Source organism: Rhinatrema bivittatum, chromosome 1 (assembly GCF_901001135.1).
Source record: "Rhinatrema bivittatum chromosome 1, aRhiBiv1.1, whole genome shotgun sequence".
In the NCBI taxonomy this organism is placed as follows: Eukaryota; Metazoa; Chordata; class Amphibia; order Gymnophiona; family Rhinatrematidae; genus Rhinatrema; species Rhinatrema bivittatum.
Window position 1 is genome coordinate 522,913,859 of NC_042615.1, and position 13,860 is coordinate 522,927,718.

The 13,860-nt window shown below is 42.2% G+C and overlaps 1 protein-coding gene across 1 annotated transcript in view; it reads right to left on the reverse strand.

The window, feature by feature from the left end:
• PGM5 (phosphoglucomutase 5) overlaps positions 1-13,860 on the reverse strand; it is a 284,610-nt gene that overhangs the window by 226,184 nt on the left and 44,566 nt on the right. The window contains exon 2 of the mRNA XM_029613010.1: positions 11,766-11,928. Coding sequence (XP_029468870.1) covers positions 11,766-11,928 — 163 coding nt within the window. The remainder of the gene's footprint in view (positions 1-11,765; positions 11,929-13,860) is intronic.

Consider the following 13,860-nt stretch of genomic DNA (forward strand, 5'->3'; position numbering starts at 1 on the left):
CTACATGAGCCATACAAAGACTCACTCGATTGGTCAGTTTCTAAAACCAGCTGTAGAGATATATGATTGGTTAAATTATACAGCTTAGGATTGGTCCGTTTCCAAACCTTCTACTTGAAGCCAGGCTTGGTTGACTTAGACATTTTAAAGAAAATGTACCCATTCAATACTAGAATTCATACCATTTGGTATTATACTTTTGTAATTCTAATATCCACTTCTGTTCTCTTTGTAATAAATACTTATCTTTGTCTCCTCCCCGTGGGTGTGATTTTACTGCCTCCATTACAAAAAAACGTAATTGATCAAATGTATGGTTGTGTTCAAGACGATGAGAAATCATGGGTGCTTCCAGCCTTTTATTTTTAAAGCAGCTGCGATGTCTGAAATACGCATTCACAAGGAGCAAAAATCTAAAAGAGATGTTATGTCCTTCATTTTATGAGGATAAAGTTCAAACTGGGACCTCTGGTCGTTTGGGACATTATAAATGTAAGCATTGCTTGGCTTGTAAAGTTACTTTGGAACTTCAGACATTCACTCATCCGCAAACTGGAAAAGATTATGAACTTAGACAATTTTCTACTTGATCACCAAAAACATCATCTACATAGTTTTGTGTCCCTGTATTATGATTTATATGGGCAAGACCAGTAGGATGTTTAGAACCCGTATTTCGGAGCATCGCAGCTACTTTAAAAATAAAAGGCTGGAAGCACCCATGATTTCTCATTGTCTTGAATACAACCATACATTTGATCAATTACGTTTTTTTTGTTATGGAGTCAGTAAAATCACACCCACGGGGAGGAGACAAAGATAAGTATTTATTACAAAGAGAACAGAAGTGGATATTTGAATTACAAAGTATAATACCAAATGGTATGAATTCTAGTATTGAATGGGTACATTTTCTTTAAAATGTCTAAGTCAACCAAGCTGGCTTCATGTAGAAGGTTTTGGAAACGGACCAATCCTAAGCTGTATAATTTAACCAATCGTATATCTCTACAACTGGTTTTAGAAACCGACCAATCGAGTGAGTCTTTGTATGGCTCATGTAGCTCTGATCTGATTTGGTGAGTCCTTTTTGATTGACAACTGGTTTATTTAATAGCATACCTGCTTTCTAAATCCAGCATTACATAAGCTGCTACCTTTCGAGTTGATTTAAAACAAGGTAGGCTGTGATCACGACTAAGTATCGAAGGATCCTTAAGAAAATAGTGCATCTCTTTAAAGGTTGGTTAATGGGGGATTTTTAATCTTAAGATGTTCATTATTTTCATTACAATCTCCCTGACGCAGCCATCCCGGCGAAATTTTGGCCAATTGTCGGGGACCACAAACAATTATTGTGGAGAATCTTTTTTAAGTCCTTCATCGATCCAAGTAACATTATAACAAGATAAGTAATGGTCTATCTTTGAGAGTTTAAAGTTCAGTATACTGATGAAGAGCCCATTGTGGTCTAAAGCCAAAACACTACAGCAAAATAATGGTTATTGAATAACACAATATTACTGCTTCGTTGTTCCTGAAAATAGAATCCAAAGATAAAAGATGAATTAATATGCATAGAAAATTATTTCATGCAAAAATCATATTTCAAAAGGAGTTTTTTATGACTAATGATTGAACATCACCAGGATGACTATTTAGTTAGCCCTTCTGGTATCTGAAGTCTTTCCTCCTAATAATAAAAATATATAAAAAGTTTAATGAAAATTTTATAAATATATTTCTTGGCATCAATGGTGTACTTTTAAATAGATATATAGGTGTGGGTTTACATATCTAATTCCTAATCCCACCCATCCCTACCCCTCCCTCCCTTCCCCCATTTTAACACAAATACATATTCAAAGAGAAGCATTACATTCACGAATGAAGATTGTAAACACTAATAATCTGAAGCGCTAGAAGGTCATTTTCAAAGCCATTTCCCAAGCCATTTCCCAGGTAAAATGCAATATTGTTTACCTTAAATCGGGTTCTCCATAGACAGCAGGATGAATTAGCCATGACACATGGATGACATCATCTGATGGCCCTGAACGGACCCATCTCCCTAGCTCAGAAAAGTTTTACTCCTGAGCTTGTGTGGGAGTTCTTATGTGCACACTGCCTCATGAGCCCTCCCAATCAATTGCAGAGCTTAGATTTAGGCCTAGATTTTCTAACCCACCGTGGTGGTGTGAATCGTGCGGTGCAGAGGGCGGGCCTGCTTTTGGGCACGAAATAGGCAGCGAAAAGGCTCCTTACCTTTTCACCATCCACACTGTCTTCTTGGCGTCCACCCACTCCTCCTGTTCTGGTCTTAACGCCGTACCTTTTTAGTGATTGCACGTGAAAAGGGATTTTTCGCGTGCGAAAAGTCCCTTTTCGCATGTGATCGCTTTGAAAAATGACCCCCTTAGCTAGGTAGTCGACTCTCCAGGGAGGCAGGCAGATATTAAGTATGGCTAATTCTTCCTGCTATCCACGGAGAACCCCAATTTACAGTAAGCAAACTTGCTTTCTCCATCAAGCAGGGCTGAATTAGCTATGACACGTGGGGAGTCCCAAGACGAGGGTTACAGCAGAGCATTTATTGAATAAGCAACCTGGAACCCCCTGTGGAGAATGGACTACTGGGTGAAAAGGCTACACAAAACTCTGTTTTATAAATATAATAAGATGCGATTAATCAAGAAAATGAATAAACAAACAAACTGCATGCCAAAGTTCCTGTCGTTTTTTGAGAGGTTATCCAGAAAATAATGAGACATAAACATGTGAACTGATGACCAAGTTACAGCTTTGCAGATGTCTTCAATGGACATGGTTCTTAAGTAAGCCACTGAGATTGTCAAGGCTAATTAAGTAAGATCCATGGCTGAGTCTGGTCTGGAGACCAGCCAGAGCATAGCCATGTGCAATACAGACTGTTAACCAGTAGGACAATGTGAATTTGGCAACAGCTACTCCCAGTCTGTTAGGATTGTAAGAGATAAAGTGAGAAGGCTGATGATGTGGTTGAGTTCTCTTCAGATAATACGCCAAAGTCTTTTTACAGTCCAGTGAATGGAGGCCTTCTTCCCTTTATATGCATGAAAAAATGTGGGCAAAACAATGGCTTAATTCAAATGAAATCAGAAACCACTTTTGGCATAAACTTAGGGTGAGTGCAGAGCACCATCCTGCTGTGGAAAAACTCTAGCTACGGAGCTCACTGACTTTTTTAGCCAAAGTGATGACAACTAGGAATATCATTTTTCAGGTAGGAAACTAAGGGCCTGATTTACTAAGCATTTTTTCCCATAGACACACAATGGGAGAAAAGTCTTAGTAAATCAGGCTCTAAGGAAGCCAACTCCAAAGGTTTATAGGGAGGCTTTATCAGTTGTGTCAAGATGACACTAAGATACCATGGCAAAAGTGGCTTCACAACCAGAGGTCTTGAATGCCACAGACCCTTCAAGAACGTCAATACCAGAAAATGGATTGAGATCAACTTTCCATTCTCTTGAGGGTGGTAAGTGGAAATAGTACGGAGATGCACTTTGACTGATGATATACTGAGGTCCAAAGACGAGAGGGAGGACAACCACTGAAGCAGATATTTTGGAGCATAGGCAAATGATTCTGGGAGCCTGCTTAACACCAAGATGAAAAACACTTCCATTTAAAACTATATACTGTTCTGGTAGACTGCTTTGTGGTTGCGATGTCCTCAACCTCCTCAGTGACAATGAGGAGACTATCACTTGCTTGACATATATGCCATCAAGCTGAGGGAGGAGAGACTAGGACGACATAGATGACCCTTCTCTTCAGTTAGTAGAGCTACATCGGATCCCAGGGGCATCAGTGGGTGGACTGACAAAGTAAGAGAACCATGCTTGCTTAAGCCAAGCTGGAGAATGAGGATAAAATGTGCCTGGTCTCCAAGTATCTTCTGCACTGTACTCACTACCAATGGAAGTGGAATAGAGGCATACAGTAGATCTGCTTCCCATTTGAGCAGAAAAGAATTTGGAGCAGATCTGAACTTGAAGAATGGAACAAAATTTATCAACTTTGTTTTCTTATGCAGACAAGTCAATTGACGAGTGGCCCCATGAGCTTGAATAGCCTGTCTGCCACATCCTGGTCCAGGGACCACTCATGGGGTGACAAATCCTGCTAAGGCAATCCAATAGCATATTGGAAATCCCAGGAGGGCAAATTGCTTGGAAAAAAGCTCTGTGACTGCAAGCCCACTCCCAAATTTTCATAGATTCCTGGCAGAGGGTCAAGAACACTGTGCCCCCTTATTTGTTGATTGAAAACATTGCCACTTTGTATCAGCTTGGATCAGAATTCTCTTTCCGTGGAGATGTGAAAAAATTCTTAATGCACATCGAATGGTTGGGAGCTCTAAGAGGTTGATCTGGAGCAAGCATTCTGCTGCCAACCAAATCTCCTAAGTTCGGAAGGAGCCTGTGTATGCACCCCATTGCCAGCATTACCTGATGAGGTAGAACTAGAAGAGGGGCGCTTATCTCTAGGACCTTTGAACTAGTCACCAAAAGAGGGCCAATTTAATCTCAGTGATTAACTTATAGGATGCGACAAAGGCCGACACAGCTGATCTCACTGAGAGCAGAGGCCCAACTGGAAAACTCTCATGTTAAGGCATGTCATGGGAGCCAATTACATCACTGCTGCCATGTATCCGAGGACAACCAGAATTGCTCAGGCTAGTACTTGATCCTACTTTAGCAAGTTCTGGACCAGTGCTCAAAGACAAAATGCCCAATCCGACTTGGAAAATTTTTACTATGAAACCTAGTAACTGAAAAAGCTGGATCATCTTCTTCAGGGAATTCAACCCCCCTGTTTGAGAAGGCCCTGTCACCATCCAGTCATTTAAGAAAAGAAAGAGACATATTCCCCCACAATGAAGGTGTGCCACTGCTACTGATAGGCATTTTGTGAAGACTCTTAGGATCACCTGGAGTTGGAAGGGGAGAAGATGTTACGGAAGGCCTTCCTGCTCAAGAAGGCCTTGCATTCTGTTACGGAGGGGAAGCGCTAGGAAAGCAATCCCATCTTGAGGGGATTGTGTGCCCTTGGGCCTCAGCACGACCCCAGGGAACTCCAAGGCAGCAACGAGGGTTGGTGAGGCGTGTCCCCGCATGGGTGGAGACGGACAGTCTGACCCTCTGCCGGACCTGCAAGCTTCTGGAGCCAACACATGGTGTTGGTTATTGAACAGTCCTCCGACCATTCCCAGCCCTTTCGGACCTGCCACAAAGAATGACAAGAAGCAGCAGGCCAGACTACGGATGAGGGCAGATGAAGGCTCTGGAACATAGAGACACTAGACGTAGACGAGGAACTAGGAGGTACAGACGAAGACTCACTTGAGTGCGCAGATGAAGACTCGTGCAAGGACTTTGGACGAAGGTTCAGAAGCAAGGTACTGCAGGCAAAGGTATTCAGGATCAAGATCAAGTACTGGGTTGAGACTGCGACGCAGCGCGCCCTACACAGCCACTACACATGGGCTAGTCGTGGACCATGCTTGAATGCAAAGCAGGCTCTAGACGAGGTGTGGAATAGATGAAAACTGGAACATGGCAAAGATTCAGTAGAAGCCAGTACCAAGGCGCGCCCTACACAGCCCATCCTAGGCTGGTCGCGGACCACGCTGGAATGGCACAGGTTCAGTCAGAGTCTTTGGCATGGACGGGCGCAATGCAAGGAATTCCAAAGACTGGGACGGAAGCAAGCAAGGATTCAAAGACAACTCAGGACTGAAGAAGAAGTCTTGCGGAGGCTTGTACTGCACAGGTGAAGATGACCTTGTTCCATGAGCGCCCTACACAGCCACTACCCAAGGGCTGGTCACGGACCACAACATGGCACGCCGGAAAGGAGGCAACAAGGAACCTGGGGTCCAGGACATCAGGAACAGGCGAGGAACATCAGGACTGGATCACAGACATCAGGAACAGGCAACGGACATCAAGACAAGACATAGAGCTCCAACGAGGAACGGAGGCCTGACAGAGCGCTGGAAGGCGAGACATCCAGGAGCATGTAACTCCAATGCAAGGCCAAGCAGAACTGAAAGAGAAGTCCTTTTATAGTGCAAGAAGCAGGCAACTCCCTGGGAGGAGTTTAGATGGGCCACACCTGGCTGCTCCTATAACTAGAGAGAAGAGCTGCGGGCCGGCCCCTTGGGAAGAAGGGGCGAGGCCCAACCAGAGAGTCCAGGAGGAAGCAGAGCAGGCCTCAGGCAGGCCCAGATGGCAACGAAAGCCTCCCAGGCCATGGAGCAAAACCGGTATAGACTGTCCAGGCAAGGCCCCACCTTCGGTGCATCCTCCAGAGAAAAGGTGAGAGGCCACCTGTGGCACAGCTACAGGAGGAATCATAACAGAAGAATCCACCATGAATCTGAGATATTTCCATTGAGAAGGCTGAATGTGTATGTGAGCATATGTGTCTTTCAGATCCAGGGCACACATTCACTTGGATGAAGGGTAGGATGGTGTGGCAGGCATTCGTTTTGAACTTCTCCCATAACAGGCAATTGTTCAGTCTTCATACACCCAAGAGAGATCTCAATCCCCCTGACTTCTTGGGTTAAGGAAATAGCGGGAACAGAATCCCTTGTCATGTTCTTTGGGAGATACAAGTTCTATCATTGCTGGCTGAGAAGCGACTGCACTTCAAATCAAAGCTGAGTCATGAGACAGAACCAAATTGAAGGCTAAACATAGATGCAGCGCTGAGGGACAGGAGAAGCACAAACAGTAACCAGATTCCACAATTTTCAGGACCCAAAGGTCCTTGATGATGTTGTGCCATTATTTGAGGAGTAGATGAATCCTCCCCCATATTGGCGGGGTCAAAGCTCGAGGTCCGAGTCTCATCAAAAACTAGGCTTAGGCTTGGACTGGGCTTGTTGTGGCATCTTAGGATGACATCTCTCTTGCAGTCATCCATGTACTGAAAAATGCTGCTGCAGCAGTATAGGTGGAGTGAAATACTACTAAAAGTGGCAGAAGGGGCATTTCTGGAAAAAGGAATGTTTAAAAGTGAAATAAGGACATCTGAAGGAAGAAGGTTGTTCGGCTCCCACTAACAGAGTGAATGGTCGCATGCTGCTCCTTAATTTGGGCCACAATTTCCCTAATCTTATCCCCAAAGAGATTGACCCCAGAACAAGGGACATTGACCAACTTGTCATGAACGTCCTCACACAGACTGTTGGCTCTCAACCAAGCCATTTGACACCATGGCTGCTGTGGAGGACTTTGCCATGGTATCAAATGACTCATACTGGCCAGATAAAATGATGCATGCACTCTTCCACATCCAGAAGAGCCTGCTGATAGCTTGCCTGTTCCCTGCCCAGAGACTCTACCAGAGGCATCAGCTTCTTGATACAGTTGTATAGGTATTGCACCATAGTTGAGCATCAAACTCTGAAACTTTCTTCCTGAAATTGCCCAACAACCTGGAGTCCTTGCCCAGGGGACTTTTGGAAAAAATTATGGTCTTTTTAGCTCATTTTAACTTCACTATGACAAATTGATGTAGTAGTTTAACTACTCCAAACTCCAGCGTCTGTTGAACTCTGTATTTAAGGTCCAGTTTCCTGGCTATTGGGGGACAGGAGACCAGATTATCCCACATTCTCATTTGTAAATCCCACAGCATTTGAGGGAATGGGATTGTTGCTGGTTCAGAAGGCATTTCCAGAATAAAAAGTAGTCCAAAAACCTCCTTATCCCTATGGATGTTGATTTCTATTACTTTAACCAGCTTGTCCAGTAATTTACAGTACCATAGATCTCCTGCTGGAGATCAATGCTCCAGCAAGTCAGTTAAGGGGTCTAAGTGGATTTCTGTAGACCCTTCTTCAGAACCGGGAGGTAGAGGGACACTAACCCACAACCATGATGAAGATGATGGTGGGATCTCAGTGGCATCAGAGGGAAATACTCCCAGAGTATGTTTCAAATGGCAGTGTCTCATGCTCCATCCTCAGATTGCTGGCTAGATTTCTCAGCAGAGAAGGATGGCCTGCCGTACTGAGGCGAGCTAGTTTCCACCACTGACACCTCTGATGGGAGCTCCCGAGTCATGGAGGCGAGAGGGACTTCGTCTTGAGGGAACTAATCTGACATCCTGGATAGGAGAGGCTTAAGGAAAGCATACTTGTCACTGGCTGCCAACGAGGTAAAGAAAGTCTTCACCAATTCAGTCGCATGATCTATGGATGGTTATGTCCTCTAGCCCAGAGTTGGAGAAGAGGCATTCTCCTGTGAAACCAGCACAGGGTCATCCTCTTGATAAGCATGTATTGGATGCCAAGAGGCAGCTCCCTTCTGGGCTGTCTATGCTGATTGCTACATAGAGATGAGAGGCATAATAGAGTAGATATGATACAGTGTCTTCAAATATAACACACGAGTAGATGACAGTGAAGGGGCCCTGGAAGACCTGGGATCCAGAAAGAGGTGAGATGGCAACAAGGCCACCAATATGGAGGAAGGTAATTGCAAGGAGTTTCCTCCTGGTCTCCTTGAAGCTTGCTTCTGTGACAAGTGCACCGGGGACTGATTTGTTGGTGCTGAGAGCCAATGCATCGACAGTGTCAAGGGCCGATGCGCCATTGGTGCTGAGGGCCAGTGCATCGATGGTATACAGTTTACAGTTGATTTGCTTTAAATTATGTGGGAAGTCCCTGAGGTACGCAATTTACTGCTCACAAAGGGAGAGGGTCCATGAGTACTTTTTACCCAGTCTTTGCACTAATTTTCAAAGATAAAGTATGCACACACTTGCAGTCTGAAATCTGTCATGGATACTTGGACATTTGCACCAGCTTTGTATAATTTGTTTTCATGGAAAATAATGTGTACAGAGTTGAAAATGCAGGCTGTGTGTGTTGTTTTCCAAACCCACCCAAAATACTCCCCTAGGAATGCCTCCCCTACATTTGGATAGAAGTGTGGAACAGTGCATGCACTTTTAGGTGTATTGAGGGACAGCACTTTTCAGATGGCCAATTTATGCGATTAAATCGCTATTTACCCACATAAACGGCTGTGAAAATTGTCCTACACAAAGTAATTATTAGGAGCCGTGTCACTATAACATAGGAAAATGACATCAGTATCAAAGTGTATTAATGACTGTAGAATGCGCAGTATAAGAGAGTACCTTTCTATCCAAAAACGGTTGGAACCAAGCCCGACTGGATAATGGATATTTACAGGTAATGGAAATTCCCGTAGAGGCGAAAAAAAGAAACATAGAAACAATGATTGTACCAAGCACAACTATTTATTGATTACCATATTATAAACAAGGGTTAAACTTAGACATAGTAAAATATGGATATAGTGAATGACCCGAATGGTCCATCCAGTCTGCCCAGACATTGCTTGGATGGTAACTACCACTTCCTACATGCTACTCCCCCCTCCCCACCAGTGCCATCTGTTAAGAGTAGCAACTGCAGCTCAGTGCAGGTCACTCCCACTCAGAAATGTTACATTTAAAAGTTTGCAATGAGTTACCCCTTTTTTCATTTCCATCCTCTCATAATGCACAATACAACAATAACAGTCTGTTAAGTATTTGTGTGCTATTTAATTTAATTTAGGATTATCAATTGCCTTTCCAGACAAGGTGATGCACAACACATAGGAACACACATAAGAACAGAATCTTAGGCATAAAAATGAATTTTAAAAAACCCCAGCAGAACATAAACACACAAAAACTATGAACAGCCCGGGATCATTATATAAAAACAAAACAAAACAAATCCCTGATTGATGTAGGAGAAGCAGTTGCACCAGGAGATGTGACAGATAGATATCCAAAGATGGTAACTGATCACAGGCTGACTGTGTAGGTGTCACAGTGGACTGTTATGTACATTCACTTGATGCCTTCCTGAATAACTTGGTGTCATCTAATTCTTACAGCTAGGCATATCCTTTACAATCTTGCTCTGTAGTAGTGTGTACTATATATTGAGAATTATTTGTAACCCACTTTGATGTATATGGAATTGTGGGATAGCAAGCACTAATAAATAATTTTGCATGATTTTCTGTTGAGTAATACAAGATTTTTTCTCCAGGCTGCATATCAATTGGCTCATAGTGCCAATCATTTTGTCTTGCAGATCAGGTTGAACATCCTCTTCTTCACGTCATAACTCTGTTATCACAGGGTTCAAAACAATATTAATAATTTTAAAGTTGATAAGACTTCAATATACAGGAATGTTAATATCACAATCCAATTCTCAATGTCATCTAAGTCTTGGAACAATGGTATTTAATCCCTGGGCATATCATATAGTTCTACAATGTCAGCTTTCCCCTCTATTGAATTAAACCCTTCAAAATCAATGTCATCTTCTTCTTCTTCTAAGAACAAAGGCCACAGATTGTGCCATGCATTCTTCAGAGTTTGAGATATGACAGATCTATAAGATGAATCAGAGAAATATCGTTGGCTGGCAAGTAGATGGCAAAAGCTTTTTGTATTACTAATGTTTCGGCAGTTGGATAAGTAGAACAGTTGTTCAGCAGCATGCAGTCTTACAATTTTCAGGTAGCCCATTCTTGTTTAGTATGTTGCCTAGCCTCACGCAGAAAATGGTTATTAAACCAGTCACTGTTGGTTCTTGTGTGATCCATGCCCACTTGTTGAACTGGTAAATAACTGGAAACACTTTTATATTCTTGAAGGGCACTTTTACCAATGACAAGCAATTTGCACTTTTGTGTACCAGCTTCATGGCAACGTGTCAACAAAGTAAAGCACTTCTCGCCTTCATTCACCCCATATGCGGATTGCTCATCGCTGTAGACAAGAATGCTGCATGGCAAACATCTCCAAAACAATCCTGTTTCATCTGCATTGCAGTTACGTTATTCTCAGACAGCACCCAAGCAAAATCTTCCATATACTTCTTCTCTGCAGCCTCATGATAGGCAGTCAGATTTTACAACAGACCTAAGTTGTCAAATGCCATGGTGAATTTTGAAACCAACCAGTGGTATAGTACTCACATTCACTATTACTCTTCATTTTTGTGTGACAAAACTTGGGCATGTCCATTAAAACAGGCCCAGACTCAGACACACTCACTGTGATGATGGTGGAACCACTCATACAGCACTGTCCAAACCAGAATTCTCATGCCCTTGTAATGATTTGAAGTTAGCCATTCCCATTACATAATTACTTTCAGTATAAAACTTCAGAATTTTGCTTTTATGTGAGTGTAGATAATAGATTTTTATTTCATCAGCACCATGAACAAGTTCTTTTAAGCAGCTTCACTTTCAGCTGAATATATGGCACATACGTCTTCCTTTTCACTCCTGGCCTTTTCTCTGAAAAAAGCACATTCTTGGATAGCAGACTGAAACACTTGCTTAAATGTCTTTTGGCTCATTTCCTGCCATTCTATAAACAGTCAAGCAAAGCCGATGATCTGCCATGGACACTTCTGCACACAAATGGCTCATGAGCAAGGCAGGATGAGGCTAAGAAGTTAGGTGATGACGTCTTTGAGGTGCCAAATTTTGAATAATAGACAAAAATGGAACATGGGCCTGAAGACTGAGATTTTTCCCAGCTATGGGGAGTTTTTGGATAATCGAACTTTGGATAAAATGTGCACCAATGTGCCTAAATCTACCGTCAAGCAGCTTATACAATTCTAAGCTTGTAATGTGTCATGGAACACTTACCTCCATTGGCAACATTAAACTTAATTCCAAAGTCTCCTCCTGGTCCTCCAGGATTGTGACTCGCTGTCAGAATAATTCCACCAATGGCCTTGATTTTTCTGATAATACACGACACCGCTGGGGTGGATAGGATGCCATTCTGACCAATAACCAATCGTCCAATCTAAAGGAAACAGAAAATAAATATAGTTACATATGGTTTTGGAGGGGTTTTTTTTGTTTTGTTTTGGTTTTTTTAAATAGTGGTAATTCAACTTCAGTACAGGAAAGTCATTATATTCACATATCTGAATAATCCCTACACTAACAGTGAAGGTGTAACTAATACTGGAGGCCTTATTAACATAGTAGCATCCTAGTTTGAAGGTAGATCTATAATATATTTATATTCCGTAAAACTCTTGAAACATGGTTTATCATAAGAATACTATTCTGCAAAGCAGGGATCTCAGGTAGTTGAAGAGTAGAAGAGAGGAAAAGCCCTTCATTAAGCCTTGAGCTTTCGGATTCTTCACAGGCATCCCTACTTATCTCCAACTAGGGTCAGTTTTCAAAGATAAATGGTTAATTTCAGTTGATTATCTTTAGGTGAATTTTCAGCTGAACCTAATTGGTTAGATTTTCTGCTGAAAATTCTCCTAAATCTTGCAGGTCAAAATTTGGCCGGCAAGATTTAGGACAGCTTCTTTGTGCAGCTGGGGTTGCTGGCCTAAACCTAGCCAATCACAATCAGTGCTAACCGGGAACCGTCCCCTTTTTGCCCAGCCTCATCTGCCTGCCTTGTGAATTCAGGTGGTTAAATTTAACCAGTCAGGGAGGGAAAATTTTTAATAGCAAAATGTTTAACCGACTAACTCCCAAAGTTAACTGGTTAAGCTTTTTGAAAACTGACCCCTGTCTGACCAGGAGATGTGCATTCCATGGAGTAGTAATGCTTAATTAAAAGATTTAGAAAACAGGTGTCCATCTAGCTTCACAGAGTCTATGAGCAGCAAGTGACAGTTCAACAAAAATTCAAAGGAGAAAACTGCTGAGGCCCAAACTAATGCTAATATTACCCAGCCCTGCTAGAAGTCTGTCAAAATGCAAAGGAGATGGATTTAAAGAAATCAAACTCTAGAATGGGACACTTTGGAAGGAAGCTTTTCCTAAATCCATAAAATTCATCATAAAGGGTTATTAATGTTCTAAGCTCACTGAGCTATAGCACAGAACGAGAAGTAGACTGACATCACCCATATAATAGCAAACCGTAGATGTGGAAAGATAATTTTAGGCAAGTAAGCTAGATCTCCGGAAGACTTTGTACTGCAAATAGACAGCTATGGATCAGAAGAGACTCCAATGATTGATAAGTATGAATCAATACATTGCATGTGATTTGAGTGCAGAGCTGATACAAAGGCATGACACTATTACCATTTCTTCCCTCATTCCTAAGGCTTCCTGGCACCAATGTGCTGATAAAGAGAAAGGATGCCCCAAGGAACATTTGGTGTCCCTGGGAACATCAAAGCCCATGACATTTGGTATTTCTTATCACCTGGGAAGATCAAATGCTAAACACTAGTACCCATACCAATGAACTGATAGTAAGCTAAACAATTGATGTCCTTTACCAAATGGGAGATCAAAAGACTGGTACTGAAATATCTTCCTGGGTAAAAGTGCAAATTGAAGCAACTCACTTGCAGAGAGGGATATATAAAGCATAGCATTTGCTTATTTTAGTTAGATGAGCTGAGGAGGAACACAGAGCAAGCCATTCTTTCAGAGTCCCCAGATCAGAGTCCTCCAGATTTCCTATGAACGCTGGCTTATATAGAGGAGGGCGAATAAGGGAGGTGTTCAGGTCTTTTGTTCTTTATTGTTCTTTGATTAATATTCTATCTTTATTTCTGTGTCTCCTATTTACCCATATTGCTTTATGTACAGCTTACTGTGATACTGTATTCAGTTTTGATATTACTTTGCTGATTTATTATCCATATATTTAATTTAGTAAAGTAAGGGGGTCATTTATCAAAATGCGCTAAGGCTTTTTTGCATGCGTTAAGGGCTTAGCACATGCAAAAAGCCCTGTTAACACATGTAA